The sequence below is a fragment of the Microcaecilia unicolor genome, chromosome 12 (genome assembly GCF_901765095.1).
Source record: "Microcaecilia unicolor chromosome 12, aMicUni1.1, whole genome shotgun sequence".
Taxonomy (NCBI): Eukaryota; Metazoa; Chordata; class Amphibia; order Gymnophiona; family Siphonopidae; genus Microcaecilia; species Microcaecilia unicolor.
Window position 1 is genome coordinate 107,070,136 of NC_044042.1, and position 23,389 is coordinate 107,093,524.

At 49.7% G+C, this 23,389-nt stretch overlaps 1 protein-coding gene across 1 annotated transcript; it reads left to right on the forward strand.

Annotated features, from left to right (window-relative positions):
* Positions 1 to 841: 841 nt before the first annotated feature.
* DUSP3 (dual specificity phosphatase 3) lies at positions 842 to 21,236 on the forward strand. Its single transcript, XM_030221519.1, has 3 exons — positions 842 to 1,141; positions 17,095 to 17,321; positions 20,733 to 21,236. Exons 1-3 carry the CDS (start codon positions 1,020 to 1,022, stop codon positions 20,936 to 20,938), a joined length of 555 nt encoding a protein of 184 aa, XP_030077379.1. The 5' UTR covers positions 842 to 1,019; the 3' UTR covers positions 20,939 to 21,236.
* Positions 21,237 to 23,389: the final 2,153 nt, after the last annotated feature.

The following is a 23,389-nucleotide window of genomic DNA, read 5'->3' on the forward strand; positions in this document are numbered from 1 at the left end:
AGTCCTTGATCTTATCTGCCTGTCCTCGGCTCAGTCGACAGCCCCCCTCCGTCCGCCACCGGGCCCCCTGCATTCAAATCGCCAGCGCCTCACCTCCGTGTGAAAGCGGCAGATCGCCTCCGGGCCTTCCCTCACTGTGTCCCGCTCTCAGCTGATGTAACTTCCTGTTTCTGCGAGGGCAGAGCACAGTGAGGGAGGTGAGCGCTGCGTACGACTGGTAGCGCTATAGAAATGATTTGTAGTAGGTGGGGGGCGGTTCAGATTTGAATGCAGGGGGCCCAGTGGCGTTCAGAGGAGGGCTGTCGACGGGGCTGAGGGTGGACGGGTGGGGACTGCGGCGCCGGCAGCCTGAGAGGAGAGGGATGCGACAGTGGTAGCGATTGGGGGGGAGGGGGGGTGGGACGGCGGTGGGCCTGGCTCAGTCTCTCAGCAGCCCTTCTTGTTCTGTCCCAGTGTGGCAATTCTTATGTACTAATTATTGCTGATAATTGATTGTTATTGCTCAATTATTGGTGCTGATGGGCTCATTTAATTAAATTGAGTGCGCAAATTGAACGCACACAAGTTAAACTGCCGTAAATAGAAACGGGGGGGGGGGGGGTTGTGCTTTGTGAAGTTCAATCTGTATCCTGGTCCCTGCCTACTAAAAAGAAAGGAGAGCTAAGAATAAGAATAAAAGCAGAGGTGAAAAATCGAGGAAGAGGCAAGTTTGCCATTGGAAGCATCTCTGTCTCTTTAAGACTTAAAAAAAGGCACAAGAGAAAGCGAAAGGAGGTGCAGGATTGGAAACCGTATCACATGGAGGAGGGGGGGGGGGCACTGGCACAGATCCGGCCCGGGGTTGCCTGCTGCACTCTCCTGATCTGCCAGGGAGGGCATCGCCTCCTCCTCCCCCCTAGTCTCGCTCCACCTTCCCTCCCCCTCCCCCCCTCTAAGCCTGCAAGCGCAGTGTCTGCAGCGCCCCCTCCCCAGGCAGCGACTGGAGAGCGGGAGGCCCAGCTCTCTCCCCCCCCCCAGCCATGTCCGACTATCAAGTCTCGGTGCAGGAGCTGAACGAGGTTCTGGCCAACGAGAGCGGCTTCTACACGCTGCCCTCGCAGCACTATAACGAGGTCTTCCCCCGCATCTACGTGGGCAACGCGTGAGTCCCCTGCTGTAGCGCTTCGCAGCCTGCTATGCGTTCGTTCGGGTGGTGGGGGAGGGGGGAGGATGGGGCCCCTTCTCGGTAACACCCCGCGGCCAGCCTTGCATTGATTTAAGGGAGGGGGTGGCAGGGATCAGGCAGTGACACCCCTTGCCAGCTTTGCATTGATTTTAGGGAGGGGGTGGCACGGATCGGGCTGTGACACCCCACTGCCAGCCATACATTGATTTTAGGGAGGGGGTGGCAGGGATCAGGCTGTGACAACCCACTGCCAGGCATACATTGCTTTTAGGGAGGGGGTGGCAGGGATCAGGCTGTGACAACCCACTGCCAGCCATGCATTGATTTTAGGGAGGGGGTGGCAGGGATCGGGCTGTGACACCCCACTGCCAGCCATACATTGATTTTAAGGAGGGGGTGGCAGGGATCGGGCTGTGACACCCCACTGCCAGCCATTCATTGATTTTAAGGAGGGGGTGGCAGGGATCGGGCTGTGACACCCCACTGCCAGCCATAAATTGATTTTAAGGAGGGGGTGGCAGGATCGGGCTGTGACACCCCACTGCCAGCCTTGCATTGATTTTAGGGAGGGGGTGGCAGGGATCAGGCAGTGACACCCCTTGCCAGCTTTGCATTGATTTTAGGGAGGGGGTGGCAGGGATCGAGTTGTGACACCCCACTGCCAGCCTTGCATTGATTTTAGGGAGGGGGTGGGAGGGATCGGGCCGTGACACCCCACTGCCAGCCATGCATTGATTTTAGGGAGGGGGTGGCAGGGATCGGGCCATGACACCCCACTGCCAGCTTTGCATTGATTTTAGGGAGGGGGGTGGGGGTGGCAGGAATTGGGACCCCTAGCTGCCAGCCTTGCATTGATTTTAGGGAGGGGGTGGGAGGGATCGGGCTGTGACACCCCGCAGCCAGCCTTGCATTGATTTTAGGGAGGGGGTGGTGGCAGGGATCAGGCAGTGACACCCCTTGCCAGCTTTGCATTGATTTTAGGGAGGGGGTGGCAGGGATCGAGTTGTGACACCCCACTGCCAGCCTTGCATTGATTTTAGGGAGGGGGTGGGAGGGATCGGGCCGTGACACCCCACTGCCAGCCATGCATTGATTTTAGGGAGGGGGTGGCAGGGATCGGGCCATGACACCCCACTGCCAGCTTTGCATTGATTTTAGGGAGGGGGGTGGGGGTGGCAGGAATTGGGACCCCTAGCTGCCAGCCTTGCATTGATTTTAGGGAGGGGGTGGGAGGGATCGGGCTGTGACACCCCGCGGCCAGCCTTGCATTGATTTTAGGGAGGGGGTGGTGGCAGGGATCGGGCTGTGACACCCCGCGGCCAGCTTTGCATTGATTTTAGGGAGGGGGTGGCAGGGATCGAGTTGTGACACCCCACTGCCAGCTTTGCATTGATTTTAGGGAGGGGGTGGGAGGGATCGGGCCGTGACACCCCACTGCCAGCTTTGCATTGATTTTAGGGAGGGGGTGGGAGGGATCGGGCTGTGACACCCCACTGCCAGCTTTGCATTGATTTTAGGGAGGGGGGTGGGGGTGGCAGGAATTGGGACCCCTAGCTGCCAGCCTTGCATTGATTTTAGGGAGGGGGTGGGAGGGATCAGGCAGTGACACCCCTTGCCAGCTTTGCATTGATTTTAGGGAGGGGGTGGCAGGGATCGAGTTGTGATACCCCACTGCCAGCTTTGCATTGATTTTAGGGAGGGGAGTGGGGGTGGCAGGAATTGGGACCCCTAGCTGCCAGCCTTGCATTGATTTTAGGGAGGGGGTGGCAGGGATCGGGCTGTGACACCCCACTGCCAGCCATACATTGATTTTAAGGAGGGGGTGGCAGGGATCGGGTTGTGACAACCCACTGCCAGCCATGCATTGATTTTAGGGAGGGGGTGGCACGGATCGGGCTGTGACACCCCACTGCCAGCCTTGCATTGATTTTAGGGAGGGGGGTGGGAGGGATCAGGCAGTGACACCCCTTGCCAGCTTTGCATTGATTTTAGGGAGGGGGGTGGCACGGATCGGGCTGTGACACCCCACTGCCAGGCATACATTGCTTTTAGGGAGGGGGTGGCAGGGATCAGGCTGTGACACCCCACTGCCAGCCATACATTGATTTTAAGGAGGGGGTGGCAGGGATCGGGTTGTGACAACCCACTGCCAGCCATGCATTGATTTTAGGGAGGGGGTGGCACGGATCGGGCTGTGACACCCCACTGCCAGCCTTGCATTGATTTTAGGGAGGGGGGTGGGAGGGATCAGGCAGTGACACCCCTTGCCAGCTTTGCATTGATTTTAGGGAGGGGGGTGGCACGGATCGGGCTGTGACACCCCACTGCCAGGCATACATTGCTTTTAGGGAGGGGGTGGCAGGGATCAGGCTGTGACACCCCACTGCCAGCCATACATTGATTTTAAGGAGGGGGTGGCAGGGATCGGGTTGTGACAACCCACTGCCAGCCATGCATTGATTTTAGGGAGGGGGTGGCAGGGATCGGGCTGTGACACCCCACTGCCAGCCATACATTGATTTTAAGGAGGGGGTGGCAGGGATCGGGCTGTGACACCCCACTGCCAGCCATTCATTGATTTTAAGGAGGGGGTGGCAGGGATCGGGCTGTGACACCCCACTGCCAGCCATACATTGATTTTAAGGAGGGGGTGGCAGGATCGGGCTGTGACACCCCACTGCCAGCCATTCATTGCTGTTAGGGACGGGGTGGGGGTGGCAGGGATCGAGTTGTGACACCCCACTGCCAGCCATACATTGATTTTAGGGAGGGGGTGGGAGGGATCAGGCAGTGACACCCCACTGCCAGCTTTGCATTGATTTTAGGGAGGGGGTGGCAGGGATCGAGTTGTGACACCCCACTGCCAGCTTTGCATTGATTTTAGGGAGGGGGTGGGAGGGATTGGGCTGTGACACCCCACTGCCAACCTTGCATTGATTTTAGGGAGGGGGGTGGGGGTGGCAGGAATTGGGACCCCTAGCTGCCAGCCTTGCATTGATTTTAGGGAGGGGGTGGCAGGGATCGGGCTGTGACACCCCACTGCCAGCCTTGCATTGATTTTAGGGAGGGGGTGGTGGCAGGGATCAGGCAGTGACACCCCTTGCCAGCTTTGCATTGATTTTAGGGAGGGGGTGGCAGGGATCGAGTTGTGACACCCCACTGCCAGCTTTGCATTGATTTTAGGGAGGGGGTGGGAGGGATCGGGCTGTGACACCCCACTGCCAGCCTTGCATTGATTTTAGGGAGGGGGGTGGGGGTGGCAGGAATTGGGACCCCTAGCTGCCAGCCTTGCATTGATTTTAGGGAGGGGGTGGTGGCAGGGATCGAGTTGTGACACCCCTTGCCAGCTTTGCATTGATTTTAGGGAGGGGGTGGCAGGGATCGAGTTGTGACAACCCACTGCCAGCCATGCATTGATTTTAGGGAGGGGGTGGGAGGGATCGGGCTGTGACACCCCACTGCCAACCTTGCATTGATTTTAGGGAGGGGGGTGGGGGTGGCAGGAATTGGGACCCCTAGCTGCCAGCCTTGCATTGATTTTAGGGAGGGGGTGGTGGCAGGGATCAGGCAGTGACACCCCTTGCCAGCTTTGCATTGATTTTAGGGAGGGGGTGGCAGGGATCGAGTTGTGACAACCCACTGCCAGCCATGCATTGATTTTAGGGAGGGGGTGGGAGGGATCGGGCTGTGACACCCCACTGCCAACCTTGCATTGATTTTAGGGAGGGGGGTGGGGGTGGCAGGAATTGGGACCCCTAGCTGCCAGCCTTGCATTGATTTTAGGGAGGGGGTGGGAGGGATCGGGCTGTGACACCCCACTGCCAACCTTGCATTGATTTTAGGGAGGGGGGTGGGAGGGATCGGGCTGTGACACCCCACTGCCAACCTTGCATTGATTTTAGGGAGGGGGGTGGGGGTGGCAGGAATTGGGACCCCTAGCTGCCAGCCTTGCATTGATTTTAGGGAGGGGGTGGTGGCAGGGATCAGGCAGTGACACCCCTTGCCAGCTTTGCATTGATTTTAGGGAGGGGGTGGCAGGGATCGAGTTGTGACACCCCACTGCCAGCCTTGCATTGATTTTAGGGAGGGGGTGGCACGGATCGGGCTGTGACACCCCACTGCCAGGCATACATTGCTTTTAGGGAGGGGGTGGCAGGGATCAGGCTGTGACACCCCACTGCCAGCCATACATTGATTTTAAGGAGGGGGTGGCAGGGATCGGGTTGTGACAACCCACTGCCAGCCATGCATTGATTTTAGGGAGGGGGTGGCAGGGATCGGGCTGTGACACCCCACTGCCAGCCATACATTGATTTTAAGGAGGGGGTGGCAGGGATCGGGCTGTGACACCCCACTGCCAGCCATTCATTGATTTTAAGGAGGGGGTGGCAGGGATCGGGCTGTGACACCCCACTGCCAGCCATACATTGATTTTAAGGAGGGGGTGGCAGGATCGGGCTGTGACACCCCACTGCCAGCCATTCATTGCTGTTAGGGACGGGGTGGGGGTGGCAGGGATCGAGTTGTGACACCCCACTGCCAGCCATACACTGCTTTTAGGGAGGGGGTGGTGGCAGGGATCAGGCTGTGACACCCCTTGCCAGCTTTGCATTGATTTTAGGGAGGGGGTGGCAGGGATCGAGTTGTGACACCCCACTGCCAGCCTTGCATTGATTTTAGGTAGGGGGTGGCAGGGATCAGGCTGTGACATCCCACTGCCAGCTATATATTGATTTTAGGTAGGGGGTGGCAGGGATCAGGCTGTGACACCCCTTGCCAGCTTTGCATTGATTTTAGGGAGGGGGTGGCAGGGATCGGGCTGTGACACCCCACTGCCAGCCATACATTGATTTTAGGGAGGGGGTGGCAGGGATCGGGCTGTGACACCCCACTGCCAGCCATGCATTGATTTTAGGGAGGGGGTGGCAGGGATCGGGCCGTGACACCCCACTGCCAGCTTTGCATTGATTTTAGGGACGGGGGTGGCAGGAATCGGGACCCCTAGCTGTGACACCCCACTGCCAGCTGTGCTTTCATTTAAAGGGAGCCGGGTTAAAACAGAAAATTTGTTTGAAGGTTTTATCCAGATGCGGGTGGCCCTGCGCCTGGTGTGTGTGTGTGGGGGGGGGCTGCTTAGCATGGCCTTGTATGTGTGTTTGCATGTGCTGAGGGTCATGCATGCACTTGGGCAGGGTGGCTTTTCGTTAGCACTGGCGTTAACCCTCAACTGTCAACCAGGCAGAAGAAGCCTTCTGGCTCAGGTCACCAGATACTTTTAAATGCCTTTAGCAACAGCTGACATCTCATGGAAGGTATGATATGACTAGAGGATCAATTTCTAGGCTCAGTAAGGGCAAATGATCCCGTGGAAGGCTGATGACTGGGGCTGATCAAATTGGGGGTTAGGAATGGAGAATACCTAGAGGTGAGCTATTTAAATTTCAGTTGATTTCAGCAGCTATATAAACTTGTTTCATCCCATATCAGCTGGTCAGGGTGACCATCCAACTTTGTGAGGGAGGGCAAACTGATCCAGCCCTGGTTTCTTCCTGTGCACGCAGGGACCTAAGCCAAGATAGATAATTTGGCCTTGGTACAAAGGGTGGGGGGGACCAGCCCATTCCATTCCTCTCTCCCCTCCCACTGAAATAGTTCAGTTCTGGGAAAGAAGAGGTTAAAATAGTAGTATCCAAGCTTGTCTTGAGCCAGTCAGGCTTCCAGGATATCCACAATGAATATTACTACTACTACTTAACATTTCTAGAGCGCTACTAGGGTTACGCAGCGCTGTACAAATTAACAAATAAGGACAGTCCCTGCTCAGAAGAGCTTACAATCTAAAGGACGAAATGTCAAGTTGGGGTAGTTTAGATTTCCTGAGAAAAGGTGTAGTGATTAGGTGCCGAAGGCGACATTGAAGAGGTGGGCTTTGAGCAATGATTTGAAGATGGGTAGGGAGGGGGCCCGGCGTATGGGCTCAGGGAGTTTGTTCCAAGCATGGGGTGAAGCGAGGCAGAAAGGGCGAAGCCTAGAGTTGGTGGTGGTGGAGAAGGGTACTGAAAGGAGGGATTTGTCAAGAGAGCGGAGGTTACGGGTGGGGACATAAGGGGAGATGAGAGTAGAGAGATAAGGAGGGGCTGCAGATCGAGTGCTTTTGTAGGTGAGTAGGAGAAGCTTGAACTGTATGCGGTATCTGATCGGAAGCCAGTGACGTAACTTGAGGAGAGGGGTGATATGAGTATATCGGTTGAGGCGGAAGATAAAACGTGCGGCCGAGTTCTGGATGGACTGAAGGGGGGATAGGTGGCTAAGTGGGAGGCCGGTGAGGAGTAGGTTGCACTAGTCAAGGCGAGAGGTAATGAGAGAGTGGATGAGAGTTCGAGTGGTGTGCTCGGAGAGGAGGGGGCGAATTTTGCTAATGTTATAGAGGAAGAAGCGACAGGTCTTGGCTATCTGCTGGATATGCGCAGAGAAGGAGAGGGAGGAGTCAAAGATGACACCGAGGTTGCGGGCAGATGAGACGGGGACGATGGGTGTTATCAACTGAGATAGAGAGTGAAGGGAGAGGAGAAGTGGGTTTGGGTGGGGAAAACAATAAGTTCAGTTTTGGCCATGTTCAGTTTCAGGTGACGGTTGGACATCCAGGCAGCAATGTCGGATAGGCAGGCCAGTACTTTGGCCTGGGTTTCCGCAGTGATTTCTGGTGTGGAGAGGTAAAGCTGGGTGTCGTCAGCATAAAGATGATAGTGGAAACCATGAGAAGAGATTAGGGAGCCTAAGGAAGAGGTGTAGATTGAAAAAAGAAGGGGCCCAAGGACAGATCCCTGAGGAACTCCAACAGAGAGCGGGATAGGGGAGGAGGACGAACCATGGGAGTGTACTCTGAAGGTACGATGGGAGAGATAAGAGGAGAACCAGAAGAGGACAGAGCCCTGGAACCCAAGGGAGGACAGTGTGTCAAGAAGTAGGTTGTGATTGACAGTGTCAAAAGCGGCGGATAGGTCGAGGAGGATGAGGATTGAATAGTGACCTTTAGATTTGGCGAGGAACAGGTCATTGCAGACTTTAGATAGTGCTGTTTCTGTCGAGTGTAGGGGGCGAAAGCCGGATTGAAGCGGATCGAGGATGGCATGAGAGGAGAGAAAATCAATGCAGCGGCTGTGAACGGTGCATTCAAGTATCTTGGAGAGGAAGGGTAGGAGGGAAATGGGGCAGTAGTTGGAGGGACAGGTAGGGTCAAGTGATGGTTTTTTGAGGAGTGGTGTGACCACAGCATGCTTGAAGGTGTCTGGGACAGTTGCAGTGGAGAGAGAGAGGTTGAGGATATGACAGATGGTGGGGGAAGAGGAAGAGATTTGAAAACCACTGTATTAAAGCAAGGACATAACTGGTCATTTTTTCTAAAGGAAAGAAAACGGGAAATAGATGGATAGATAGTTGCAGAATGAGGGAGCAATTCAGTGGCCTGCCAGAAAATCCTTAATGCTCAGCAGATGCCCTGTATTAATGAAGTCGCTTCCCTGATGAGATCCCGCCTCAAATCTGTGGGGGAGGAGCATATTGCATGACAGAGGAAGGGTGGTGTGATGTCACCTATTTTTTTATTTTTTTTACATTTGTACCCTGCGCTTTCCCACTCATGGCAGGCTCAATGTGGCTTACATGGGGCAATGGAGGGTTAAGTGACTTGCCCAGAGTCACAAGGAGCTGCCTGTGCCTGAAGTGGGAATCGAACTCAGTTCCCCAGGACCAAAGTCCACCACTCTAACCACTAGGCCACTCCTCCACTGTTGCTACTATTTGAGATTCTACATGGAATGTTGCTATTCCACTAGCAACATTCCATGTAGAAGTCGGCCCTTGCAGATCACCAATGTGGCCGCGCAGGCTTCTGCTTCTGTGAGTCTGACGTCCTGCACGTATGTGCAGGACGTCAGACTCACAGAAACAGAAGCCTGCGCAGCCTTCTACGTGGAATGTTGCTAGTGGAATAGCAACAACATTCCATGTAGAATCTCAAATAGTAGCAACAGTGGAAGAGTGGCCTAGTGGTTAGTGCAGTGGACTTTGATCCTGGGGAACTGAGTTCAATTCCCACTGCAGCTCCTTGTGACTCTGGGCAAGTCACTTAACCCTCCATTGCCCCATGTAAGCCGCATTGAGCCTGCCATGAGTGGGAAAGCGCAGGGTACAAATGTAACAAAAAAAAAAAGCCTTAACATGGGCTTAACTTGCTGAAAAAGGCTTACCGCAGGTGCGCTACAGTGATTTGTGGGTAGTTTTCCTGTCTGCACACACTGATTGCATGCTATTTATTTTTTTGGAGGGGAGGGGAATGGGTGTGGAAGCATTATCCAACTAGCGTGCTAAGCCCCGGATTCTATATAAGGTGTGGTGAGGTGCCCAATTTACGCATGCACCTTAATTGAGAAATGGACCAATTAGTGTTGATAATTGGCCCGATAACCAATCATCACCTCTAACTGGCAATAATTGGAAAGGGAATGGGGCTTGATATACCGCCTTTCTGTGGTTTTTGCAACTACCTTTCTAAGTGGTTTACATATTATATACAGGTACTTATTTGTACCTGGGGCAATGGAGGGTTAAGTGACTTGCCCAGAGTCACAAGGAGCTGCAGTGGGAATCGAACCCAGTTCCTCAGGATCAGAGTCTGCTGCACTAACCACTAGGCTACTCCTCCACCCCAGGGGCAGCCAATTAGGCCACCTGAGGGAGGGGCATCAGGTGGCACTCTTCGGGGAGCAGCATCTCCCCCTTCCTTCCTTCCTCCACCCTGTTCATGGCGTTTACGTGTTTCATCACATTCCAAACCCTGCAGCGATTCTCACACCCTGCCCTGCCACCAGCACTACCTCTTCCCTTTACTACGGCCCCTCTCTGATGTAACTTCCTGTTTCGTCAGAGGCTCAGGCAGCAGCAGTAAAGGGAAAAGGCGGGTGCTGGCGGCAGGGCAGGATGTGAGAATCGCTGCAGCTGTTGGGTTTGGAACGTGACAAAACAGGTGAATGCCGCAAATGGGCTGGAGATGGGATGGGGGGCAGCATCTCGGCCTAGGGGTTAGCATCTTAGTTCAGCCTCAGGCGGCATCTTGCCTTAGGCCGGGCACTGATTGGAAGGTACACTCGCTTCTTTTTAGATGTATTCTAAACAGTGGTGCGCATAAATTCTAATGTGCTGTGCTGAAAAGGGGACATGGCCATGGGAGGAGTGTGGGCATGTCAGGGGTGTTCCCCCGTTCCTCAAATTTACGCACGTAGTTATAGAATTTGGAGAACCCTGCCTATATTTAGGCACGGGTATTTACGCCAGGTTTTCAGTGGCGTAAATATAGGCGCGCTCCCTGGCCCTATGCGCTATTCTTTGTACGGCGCCTAACTTTAGGTGTGGTTCGTAGAATAGCACTAAGCAGTATTTTTGGATGCACCTAATTTTTAGACACTATTTACAGAATCTGGCCCTAACTGGTTAACATGGATTTAATACTGGAGCCCGTAGCCCCTCCTAAACAGGAGACATAAGTGCTCCATTGTTCATTATTTGCAGTTGCCATGCGCTGACAACATTAAAATTTAAAAAAAAAATGGAAAATGCCATATTTTATGTATGTACTAGAAATGGGCTTAGGACGTAGGAAAGCCCCGTGTTAGGATGGGGAGAGTTGGTATAAGGGGAACGACTTTGCATATCACTGTACAGCTATTCAGTAATTTTAGTTTTTAGATTTTAATTTTCCTACATTTTGGGGGATTTAGCTTTACACTTTTCTATTTTAACATTAATTATTATTTGTCACCAGACTTATTATTTTGTTTTTTTATTTATTTGCATGAATGGTTCTGTCTGAACGATTGCTTTCTTTCCTGTCCAAGAATGGAACTTTCTTTCTGTTTTAATTTGTAAACCCCGTAGACCTGTATGTCACTGGAAGCTGTAATAAAAGGCAATTTTCAAAAGCCATTTACAGTGGTAGAGGAACTATATAAGAACGGTCCTTTCTTCCTAGAGGCAAACTGAAACTGTTTTCTTTAGTTTGGGCCAAAACTGAAACTCTCTGAAAGCTTTCAGCCAAAACTGAAACTGAAGACTCAAGTTTGGTTGTGTGATGTTTATAGTGGAGTCAGTGGTTATATGATCCCCTCTAGTAACCACCTAGTCTCAGAGGCGGCTATATGTGGGAATTCTTTCTCTGACCCTTCCACTTACCATAAGAAATATACCATTTGGATAAGTGGGGTAATAGGGTTTCCGCCTTACACCCACCCACCCCAAGATATAGTGGACCAGCCACCCCCAAGATGGCAGAGAAGACAGAAGCTATGTTTCTTCCAAGGCGAAAGTCTTTATTCCTTACCAGTTTAGATAATAACAAAGCAATCAGGCAATAACAAATAGCAATTTGTTATGAGAGGGAGAGAGAGATTTACTCACTGTTGATCATCTCAGCCTCTGCCTAAATACTATACAACAGTGACTTATATACCTTTCTGTACAATGGATTGGGCATCAATTCCCTCCCAAATCATACAGCCTTGCAACTTCAGCTAATTTCTGTCTTACTGCATTGTTTACATAGAATGAAAAACACTATCTGAATGTTATGGAATACAGAACGCAATATCTAAATGTTTACGGAACACAGCATCTTATAACAAGTCCAAAGTTTCTTTTACAGGAGATTGTAGCCGTCATTTTGTTACAGGAATTTCTCCAAAACCCAGGTCTTATCATTGTTTTGTCTAGTAACCTCAACACATCTTCACTTTCAAACTGTATATACATTCTTAGTGTCCTTGGCACCAACTCTGTCAGGGAGGGGAAGAGCGCTCCTTGCTGTAGAACAGCATGACCTCGAATTCACAGCTTTCAGCAGAAAATACAGAAAAATGCAGCTCAGGCATTTTAAGTTTGAGCCTTTAGCTATGCAGTTCATGGGTCATAACTGACCTGTCAGTGGTCAGAAAAGTGCAAATCAATTCAGTGAGGGTCATTAGGGATTGTCACAGCTTTCAGTTTGCAACCCTCTGCTAAAAACACAGGGGCCGATATTCAGGCCATCGGAGGCAGGCTGGCTAAGTCCCACGGTTGGTGCTGAGCCTGGATATTCAATGCCAGGCCGTTTCCAGTGACCAGCATTGGATAGCCAGGAGTTCCAGCCTTGCCTTGTCTCCGAGTTCCAGCCTTGCTTGACATGTCTCCAAGTTCCATCCTTGCCTTGCCTCCAGCTCCAGCCCCACCGTGGCTCTAGCGTCAGTCTTGTCTCCTGCTCTTGTCGTGTCTTGCTCTGCTTGGTCTTGGCTGGATCCAGTTCTTACCTTGCCTTGTCTGGATCCAGTTCTTGCCCTGTTTGCTTTGCCTCGTTGGGATCCAGTTCTTGCCTTTCTCTGCCTTACCTTGTCTGCCCTGTCCTGCCTAGTCTTGCCTGCTTTGTCTCCAGTTCAAGTCCTGCCTGCCTTGTCTTCTGCCAAGCCTTGCCTGTTTCCAGCCAAGCCTGCCTTGCCTAGTGCTGTACCTAGCCTGAGTGACTCGCCTGCTGCTAGCCAGTTCCCGGCTATGGGCTCAAGGATTCACTTCCCCTGAATCCATGACACTGGAACAATGAGAGACATGCCGCGGCCTTCTGGCAAATTAAGGATGAGCTGGCACGAGGGGACCTCCCTACTGCACTGGATGACCTTATCAGCCTCTGTAATCTGGTCAATACCCGGTTCCAAGAACAAGCCCGGGAGCGACAATATTTCGGGAAGAAGACGGCCCTTTGGGTGCCTAGCTACCAGCAAAACACATGCACTCCCAGACCACTGGGGTTAACCCTTTGACCTCGAGGAACCCATGCAGGTGGACTGTTCCCCTATCTCTGAACACGAAAAGCAGAGATGTTGGACATCGAATTTATGCCTCTACTGTGGTGAGAAGGAACACTATGCCTTTAAATGCCCTGGGACCTTCAGGCTGGGGGCACAGCGCTAGGTCCATCCTTCAGGACTCCCTGTACCCAATTCTTAGTCCCGGCAGTGCTGGATCTAGATCAAGGAAAGAAAAGTATCAAGGTCTTCATAGACTCTGGAGCAGCAGGGAACTTCATAGATGAAGCCCTTGTTTAGCATTATAAAATTTGTACCCAGGATTTACCTATGACCATTCTGGTCTTCTCGGTGTATGGAAATATTGAAAGACATCTTAAAGTCTAGTCGGCTCCCCTATTCCTGAGCATAGGAGCCCACAGGGAGGTCCTCTCCTTCTACATCCTCCAGACATCTGTACTGCAATAAGTACCTGAATATATGTAAACCGCTTTGAATGTAGTTGCAAAAACCTCAGAAAGGCGGTATATCAAGTCTCATTTCCCTTCCCTATCACCTTGGGATTACCTTAGCTACAGAAGCACAACTCGGGCAGGACAACAAAATTACTACCTGGAGTAATACCTGCCATCAACGTTGTTTGGATTCCGTGTTGCCTTTCGTTACCTTAGCCACTGCTGATAGAAGTATCTCTGATGATTCGCCATGGACCTGAATTGCCCATGCCAAGGTATTCCCCGAGAAGCAAGCAGAGACTCATCCTCCTCACCGGGAGAAGAATTGTCTTATGGACCTCCTGCTGGGTCAGATGCCTCCCCAGGGTAAGGTTTCCCACCCTCTGTACTCGAGACTCAGGCCATGCCTGACATTCCGGCTGAAGATTTGCCAAGAAGGCTACTTCCACCTCCTACTCCACGCACCTTACCTATTGACCCAGATCACTGGTTCGAGGCCCAAGACATCATTTATTCCAGGAAGGACTGTGGTCATGAAAAGAACTTCCGAGAGCCAGTGATTTTGGTCCATGCTCCCTTATTCATCAGACAGTTTCATTGCATGTTTCTCCATAAGTCAAAACCTGTTCTGAAGAGTGGGGAGCCTTTGGGGAGGAGGTACTGTCCAAGCTGCAGCCGCACCCCCTCCCTCTGCACTGCAGCTTACCATTTCACTGTCAGGAGCCATCGGAGCCAGGCTCCACAGGCCTCTTCGTGGTCCCTGGCTGGCTTCCTGAGATGGCGGGCTGCCAGCGCTGGGGTGCTTCTGCTGGTCCTTTTAGCCACTCTCTCTTGACCCCTGGTGCGCATAGGTGCGCTTGCGCTGGGCCGTGCTTTAAAGAGCCGGTACATCTGTTGATGCACTCATTTCTCATCTGCAGGCTATTTAAGGAAGTCTCTAGTTTTCTGTCGGTGCCTTTGCAGTGTGTCTCATGGTCCTGCCTTGAGTGAGTTGCAGCAGTCTCTCCAACCCTTTCAGTCCTATTCCTGCCTATCTCCAGTCCTGACCTGCCTTGTCTCCAGTCTTCAGCTCCGGTCCTGTCTTCAGCTTCGAGTTCCAGCCCTGTCTTCAGCTTTGAGTTCTAGCCTTGTTTCCAGGCTTCAGTTCCGGCCTTGTCTCCAGGCTTCGAGTTCCAGCCCAGCCTTGTCTTCAGCTCCAGCTTGTCCTGACTCTGATCAGCTGACGGTGCCTAGTTCTGTCTGCTCTGTGCCTTGCCCAGGTGACTGGCCTGTCGCCAGTCGGGGCCAGATAACCCTCGGGTTGGCCAGGTAGTGTCAACTTGCCCAATTTGGCGAAGCAGTGAATTTTTGCTGACAGCCAGTTATATCACACAATATAACTAGTTAGCGCTATGCTCTGACCGCAAATATTCAGTGGGCGATAACCAGCTATCTCCCACTGAATATTCGCGGGTAGCTGGTTAAGTGCTATTTAAGTGAGCAGGAGCCGTTCCTGCCCAGTTAAATAGTGCTGAATATCGACAGGACAGTATCCAAGCCAGAAAATAATAATTTAAATAATGAAAGACCATATTTTGCCTCCAAGCAACATAACCACCACAACTAACACATGGACCAAAGCTAATGAAAACGGAAACTAAAGCCACGGCGCTTTAACAGCGGCTGACTTTGAGGCACACTCGGAGTGACAGTTGACATCATAGCTCCGCAGTGAGGCTAATTCCTAAGGAGCTTATCATCCCAAATTTGCAGAATTATTCAGCTAAAATGTTGTTTCAAAAGCATTTATTTGGAGCACTCTAGTTACCATCTAAACTATTGTGCAAATCATAACTGCGTTACTTGTAAACACAGTACAAAAAAAAAAGAGAAAGAGAAGCCCCTCCCCCAGGACTACCTTACATTCCCAGGTGATCTAGTGGTGAAGTCGGGGTAGAAGTGATTCCCCAGTCGTGGTAGCAGTGACGTAGCTATCTGGGGCCACGGGGGCCTGGGCCCCCGTAGATTTGGCCCTGGACCCCCCTCCCACAGACGACCCTCTCGACCCCCCTCCTGCCGCCAACCCTCCCCCGCCGTCACCGTGGGCTACCTTGCTGGCGGAGGACCCCAATCCCCGCCAGCCGAGATGCTCTTCTTCCTGCGAAGGCTTCGTTCTGTTTCTGACGTCCTGCATGTTGTACGTGCAGGACGTCAGACTCACAGAAACAGAACGAAGCCATCTTGCAAGGATGTCAGAAAGAGTGAAGTCTTCGGGGGAAGAAGAGGAACTTGGCTCGCGGGGATTGGGGTCCCCCGCCATCAAAGGTAGCGGGGGAGGGTTGGTGGAGGGAGGGGGGGTCGAGAGGGTCATCGGCAGGGGTCGTCAAAGTTGGTGGTGGTGGCGGGAAGGGGAGGGGGAGTCGGCAATGGCGGGGGGTGGTGGCACCAGGGGGGGGCTAAAATGTGCCCTCTCACCTCGGGCTCTGGACCCCCCTGCATGGTAGTTATTTTGAGAGCAGAGTCAGAAGGGCAGGAGTAACTGGAGATCGCTCCTGCCCAAGTATATCCCTAGGTCACTAGGGATTGTAAGATAGGCCCAGGGTGGCCTATGGGGAGGGGGAGGCACGAGGGGGGTCTTGGAGTAAGGAAACACTTGTTCGGGTGGGAGGAGGGACAAAGCACAAATTTTCATCTTCCACCGAAAACACGTGGTCATTTTCATCTGAAACCAAAAACATAGCTGAAAATTAAAACAACTTCTCAGCTGCAACTGAAACTGGATGGAAAAAGGAATTTGGGGCAGTTTCGGTGCTGTAACTAAAATGGCCTCTATTTCTTCCTGCAGGTAAAAGTAGGCGCGGATGAAAGCACATTTTCTCCGATTGGCATTTACGAGCCCTTTTACTAAGCCGCATAAGAGTCTACGTGCACCAAAATGGAGTTACCGCGTGGATCTTGCAGTAATGTCATTTTGGCATGCGTTTGAAAAGTATATTTTCTGATGTGCGTATTAGACTCGTGCCAAATGGCATTTGGCGCGTGTAGGTCATTACTGCCCGGTTACCGCGTGAGAATTTATCGCTAGGTCAATGGCTGGCGGTAAGGTCTTAGACCCAAAATGGACACGCGTCAATTTTCATTTTGCCGCACGTCCATTTTTGGCAAAAAAAAAAAATTTAAAAGGGCCTTTTTTACAGGTGCCCAAAACACGCGTCTACACTTCCGCAGGCCATTTTTCAGCGCGCCTTTTGTAAAAGGTCCCCTTAACGTATGATCTAGACTCGCTTGGCTGCTCGGATGGGTCTGCTTCAAAACTGGGATCTGTGGACGCACCACAGGGTTATGGTTTTGTGAATTATTTTCTTGTGATGTTTTTTATCTTATGTTTCTTTATTTCCACGTGGTTTGTAATTTGTATTTCTCTATTTCATTTTATGCAACCGCTTTGATGGTCTGACCCTAAGTGAATAATCAAATAAACACAACCCTTGAACCCTTTGTGTAGCTGTCTGAACCTATCTTTCATTGCCTGCGACTGCTTTTTGCTGCCCTAGGCAAGTGTCTAGTTTGCCTTCTTCGTTGAGCCAGCCTTGTGTGTATCTGGTCCCTCTTAAGGAAGCTGTCACATGTGCCTTTGTAAATTCTTAATGTGGCTTCTTTTCCATGGCAGGTTCATCGCCAAGAATGTGATGAGGCTGCAGCGCCTGGGAATCACGCATATCCTGAATGCGGCTGAGGGGAAATCCTTCATGCATGTGAACACCAGTGCCGAGTTCTATGAAGGCACAAGCATCACCTACCATGGGATCAAAGCCAATGACACCCAGCAGTTCAACCTTGGCCACTACTTCGAGCAAGCAGCAGACTTCATCGAGAAGGCCCTGGCGCAGAAGGACGGTAAGGAAGCCACTCCCATTCTCTCTACAGGTCAGAGCTGGCTAGAGGCGACTAAGAAAGCAAACAGAATGTTAGGTATTATTAGGAAAGGAATGGAAAACAAAAATGAGGACATTATAATGCCTTTGTATCGCTCAATGGTGCGACCGCATCTTGAATATTGTGTTCAATTCTGGCCATTGCATCTCAAAAAAGATATAGTGGAATTAGAAAAGGTGCAGAGAAAGGCGACGAAAACGATAAAGGGGATGGGACAACTTCCCAATGAGGAAAGGCTAAAGCGGCTAGGGTCCTTCAGCTTGGAGAAAAGGCAGCTGAGGGGAGATACGATAGAAGTCTGTAAAATAATGAGTGGAGTAGAATGGGTAGACATGAAGCGTCTGTTTACGCTTTCCAAAAATACTAGGACTAGAGGGCATGCGATGAAGCTACAATGTAGTAAATTTAAAACGAATCGGAGAAAATTTTTCTTCACTCAACGTGTAATTAAATTCTGGAATTCATTGCCAGAGAATGTGGTAAAGGCGGTTAGCTTAGCGGAGTTTAAAAAAGGGTTGGACGGCTTCCTAAAGGAAAAATCCATAGACCATTATTAAATGGACTAGGGGAAAATCCACTATTTCTGGGATAGGCAGTATTTTTATCTGCTGCATTTGTACCCCACATTTTCCCACCTATTTGCAGGCTCAATGTGGCTTACACTATGTTGCAAAAGGTAAAATCATAAAATGAGTAAGAGGTATGGTCTAATTTAACATATTACTGTGTAAGAAATTAGGTAGATAGGTCAGTAGAATTATTTACATAACACAAAATAAAACAGGTAAGATATAATGACCAATAGTGATAATGTGATTAACATAATCAAGTTAGAAGGGATCAGTATTAGTTGGTTTAGATATAGAATGGAATTAAGTCATTAAGGATGATTTTTATTGTAAGTCTCTTCAAACAGGTGTGTCTTCAATAACTTCCGGAAGGTTGTCAAGTCATGCATTGTTTTTATAGCACTCGGTAGTTTATTCCATGATTTTGTGCAGAGGTGTGTGAAGATAGATGCGTGTAGTGATTTGTATTTGAGTCCTCTACAATTGGGGTAGTGGAGGTTTAAGAAGGTATGTGATGAACTTTTGATGTTTCGTGCAGGTAAGTCAATTAGGTCTGACATGTATGAAGGAGCTTCTCCATGGATGATTTTATGGGTTAAGGTGCAAACCTTGAATGCAATTCGATCTTTTAGTGGAAGCCAATGTAATTTTTCTCTGAGGGGTTTGGCGCTCTCATACTTCGCATTTCTGAATGTGAGTCTAGCTGCGGTATTTTGGGCAGTCTGGAGTTTCTTAATGGTTTTTTTCTTTGCATCCTGCGAAAATGGAGTAATGGAGTTACAGTAATCCAGGTGGCTCAGTACTAATGATTGCACTAGTTTGCGGAATACGTCCCTTGGGAAAAAAAGGTTTCACTCTTTTCAGCTTCCACATAGCAAAAAACATTTTCTTTTGTCACATTCTTCATAAGGCAATCGAGGGTGAGATTTCGATCAATACTAACACCCAGGAGTTTTAAGTTATTCACAATAGGGAGAGTGTGGGATGGTGTATTTATACTGGCGTAATTAGCCTTGTTAAACTGCGATGATAAGATAAGACATTGAGTCTTTTCTGCGTGGAGTTTAAGTAGGAAAGCATCAGCCCATGAGTTAATGATTTGGAAGCTGGTATTAATTTTATCTGTAATTTCTGATAAGTTGCTCTTGAATGGAATGTATATTGTGATGTCGTTGGCGTAAATATATGGGTTTAGGCCTTGATTGGATAGTGATTTGGCTAGTGGCAACATCATTAAATTAAAGAGAATTGGTGAAAGCGGCGAGCCCTGAGGCTCTCCACATCCAGGTCGTCATGGTGAGGAAATGGTCGACTTAGATATCACTTGATAAGATCTTACAGTTAGGAATTTGTAGAACCAGTTCAGTACGTTTCCACCCTGTCCAAAGTATTCAAGGATGTTTAATAATGTTTAACGCACTACACACGTCGAATTGGAGGAGTAGAACATTATTGCCAGCTGCGATAGTTTGTTTGAATTTAGTTAGGAGTGTTATAACAAAACTGTTTCAGTGCTGTGATTAGCACGAAATCCGGATTGGGCGCATGTAATACTGAGAATTTACTCAAGTAATCATTAAGTTGTTTAGTTACTAAGCTTTCCATTAATTTGACTACAAGAGGGATGGATGCAACTGGGCAATAGTTGTCATTTAATTTTTTCTCCTGGTCTTTGGGGATTTGAGTAAGTAATATATTACCTTTGTCGGCAGGAAAGGATCCATGTTGGAACATATGGTTTAAATAGGAAGTTAGATCAATTAAAAGACGGTGAGGAGCAGATTTTATTAAATGACTAGGGTAAGCATCTAGTTTACAATGCGATTTGGTAAATCTATTGATCGTTTAGGTGAATTTGTCCATATTCGATCATATTATAATGTAAGTTTTAATTTTGAAGCTGGAGTTAGAGTCAGCACCGTCATATTTTTACCGACTGACTCCACCCAAAATTGCTTTTGACTGACTCCGACTCCACAGTCTTGCTGGTAGGTAATTTCAACATTTATGGTAAAGCAGGATATAAACTTGTAACAAACAAAACGTGTCAGTGATTCAGTGGCTTGCATGAATAGTGCTAATAATTTCACGTTGGTTCCCACAGCAAAATTCACCACCCACGCCACAAAAAAACATCCTTAAGCACTCTTCCCAACAGTATAAAATGTTTTGTACTTTTTTGGGTTCTTGCCAGGTATTTGTGACCTGGATTGGCCACTATTGGAAACAGGATGCTGGGCTTGATGGACCTTTGGTCTTTCCCAGTATGGGACTTGCCCAGAGTCACAAGGAGCTGCAGTGGGAAATAAGTAAATATAATACCTTTAATTGTGCAATTAATCACAATAAAAATTTTTAATCGAAATGCAGCCCTTGTTTTAAGGATAACACAAGTCTCGTCTTCACGGTTTCTTCTGATGCTTTGCAAGAAGGGATCCACGCAGTCTGGAAAGCTTGTGTCTACCGTCATTCCTGCATAATGCTTCACAGGGTGCAGGAGAAGGTTGTGCAGCCCATGGAGGATCCAGCCTTTTTCTGTGTTTCCTGTTATATTTTTATAGTTTTGAGCTATGTTCCCCAAGAGAGGCCCCAGAACACCTGCAGCAGTACTGAAGCTTTCCTAGGCCTGGGGGGAACTGGACCACTAATGTCTGAGTCGGTGCCTGATACTTTATAAGGAAAGGGAAACGGGAAGACTGAACGGACCTTTATTTGTCTGAGATTGTGTGGTTATTGTGTTCCATTGTGATTCCACCGTGCTCCGTGGACTGTGTACATACCTCTCTTCTTTTCTCCTTTCCAGGCCGTGTGTTCGTGCACTGTCGTGAAGGCTACAGCCGCTCGCCGACCCTGGTGATTGCATACCTGATGCTGTGCCACAAAATGGATGTGAAAACGGCGGTGGCAGTGGTGCGTCAGAAGCGGGAGATTGGACCCAACGACGGCTTTCTGAGGCAGCTGTGCCAGCTCAATGAAAGGCTAGCCAAGGAGGGCAAATTGAAGTCTTAAGGAGCCTGCGAAGAGCAGCATTTCCGCAGTCTAGACCGAGTGCTCTCGCCACTGACAAAACTTACGTACCAAACGACCGATGTGTCTTCCAGGCACCGAGATGGCACCGTGCTTTGATAACAGTCCTGTCTCAGCTGCTAGAGGTTTCTGCTAAGTGGCTGCACCTCCTTTCTTAATGCTGCTCTTGACACTTGAATGTCGAGATGTGAAATCAACTTGCAGCGATGCCAAGTTACCCAGGCTGGAGATTTTTGGACAGTCCTGGATTTCTGACCACCCCATCAGAGTGCATTATGGGACTTGCAACATTAGTAGCCTAATGGTTAGTGCAGCAGACTTTGAGCCTGGCGACCTGGGTTCAGTTCCCTTCAGCTCCTTGTGCCCTTGGCCAAGTCACTTAACCCTCCATTGCCCCAGGTACAAAAGCTTAGATTGTAAGCCCGCTAGGGGCAGAGAGAGCACCTGCATATAACAGGTTACTCTAGTAACGTTATAGAAATTAGTAGTAGTAGGCTTTCAATGGGCAGGATCAGGCACTACAAATCTCACGCTGCTTTGGGATGCAGTTCAAAACCAGGGCTGTCCCAAAATCTCCAGCTTGGAACAGCTGGTCTTTGGAGGGGCTCTTACCCTGTAGTATCCACTTTGCCTACTCTGCTCCAGATGGAATGCAGTCCTCTGTCACTTTCATCCTTGAATTTGGACACCATGATTGAAATTGTGTGGGGTCTCCAAGTGACAATATACCTGCTGCAGAAGAATGTATGGGGTTACTAGACTCTCTGAAATGCAATAAATCTGTCTTACACCATCACTGGGCAAATCAGTCAGAGGGCCTTCTGTCCGTCTATGTGGGTAAAGAGGTTCTGATTCACTGATTTCTGTTAGCTTTCCACATCTGGGTCCTTCTTTTCTGCTCTTACCTGTCCTTTTCTTTACCCAGAGATGCCAGTTCCAGACTGGAGATTTTGGGATAATCCCGGATTTGGATTTTACATCCAAAGCAGTGCGGGATTTTTCGTGCCTGATCCTGCCCATTGAAATCAGTGTTGTCAGTCCCATAATGCACCAGGATATCCAGGACTGCCTACAATCTCCAGCATGGAACAGAATAACTTGGTATCGGAGCGTGGGGATAAGAGTGCAGCTCAGCATCTCGGCAGGCGCAAAAGAGCACTTTATCAGGGCTTCTTGTTAATCAGAAACACATGTATAGACTGGAAAAAGGTCACAGGCAGGGGAATATGTTTTATTTCAAAGAGTGGATGACATGTCTCTTGCACGTTTTGCAAGATGGCCCAATAGCATCTGTGACACATAGGACAGATCGATCCACCCCTGTAGTTCTGCCTGTCTTACAGAAATCAAACTACATATCCCTGCCTACACCGGGGCAAACCCAGAACTGGATTAGCCAGTTTCTTATGATATGGTGTTACCTAGTCAACACCTTGACGGGGCATATCTGATAAAGCAATCATTATCCTAGTGTGCTTTTAATTATGCACTTCTTCCAGATGAGTTCCCTGGATTTCCTTTGGGGGAGGGGGAGTCTCAGATGGAAAGCATTGTGTGCTAGCATGCTGAAGGTCTCTGGTTTGATTCCAGGGTCAGGACTTCTGACCCTCAAGCTGGCTGGGTCAGGGTTATTCGGTTTATCACCTTCAACGTTGCATTCCTCCTAACTTTTTGGCACCTTTCAATAATCAGGATCACCCCAATACTCCCCCTTCCGTAACAATCTGGGGGAAATGGGCTGTTAGAAATCTTTGAATTGGTGCGGTCGCTTTGACAACCGCGGCTTCCTGAAGCTGCGGGCGTAGGTATTCTCCCAGTCCTGACTAATGGTGGAGTCAGCCCTGGACTGGGATTGGAAATGATGCAAGGGCAGTAGTAGAAGGAAGTGGAAAACACAACTTCAAGAGATCAATCCGAGACACCAGGGTGAGATGCTCCAGAAAAACTTTATTAGGACCCTACATGGTCCGTGTTTCGGCTTTTAAAAAAGCCTTCATCAGGGGTCGATCAGTGGGTGCACAAAGTATATACTGATTGACAGTGGAGCCAATGAAATATTGTCTCTAAATAAAAAAAAATCTGTTGGTGCGAGACAGTACTTCATTTTATTTAGAGACGATATTTCATTGGCTCCACTGTCAATCAGTATATACTTTGTGCACCCACTGATCGACCCCTGATGAAGGCTTTTTTAAAAGCCGAAACACGGACCGTGTAGGGTCCTAATAAAGTTTTTCTGGAGCATCTCACCCTGGTGTCTCGCATTGATCTCTTGAAGTTGTGTTTTCCACTTCCTTCTGTTGTTGAATCTTTGTGGAAACTGCGAACCCCTTTTGTTTCTGCAAGGGCAGTAGTCACAGCCCCTGGTAGGGAAGTTCTGGTCATTGTGTGGAAGTGATGTCTCGTTGGCTGTAAAATTCTGAAGGAAGCCTG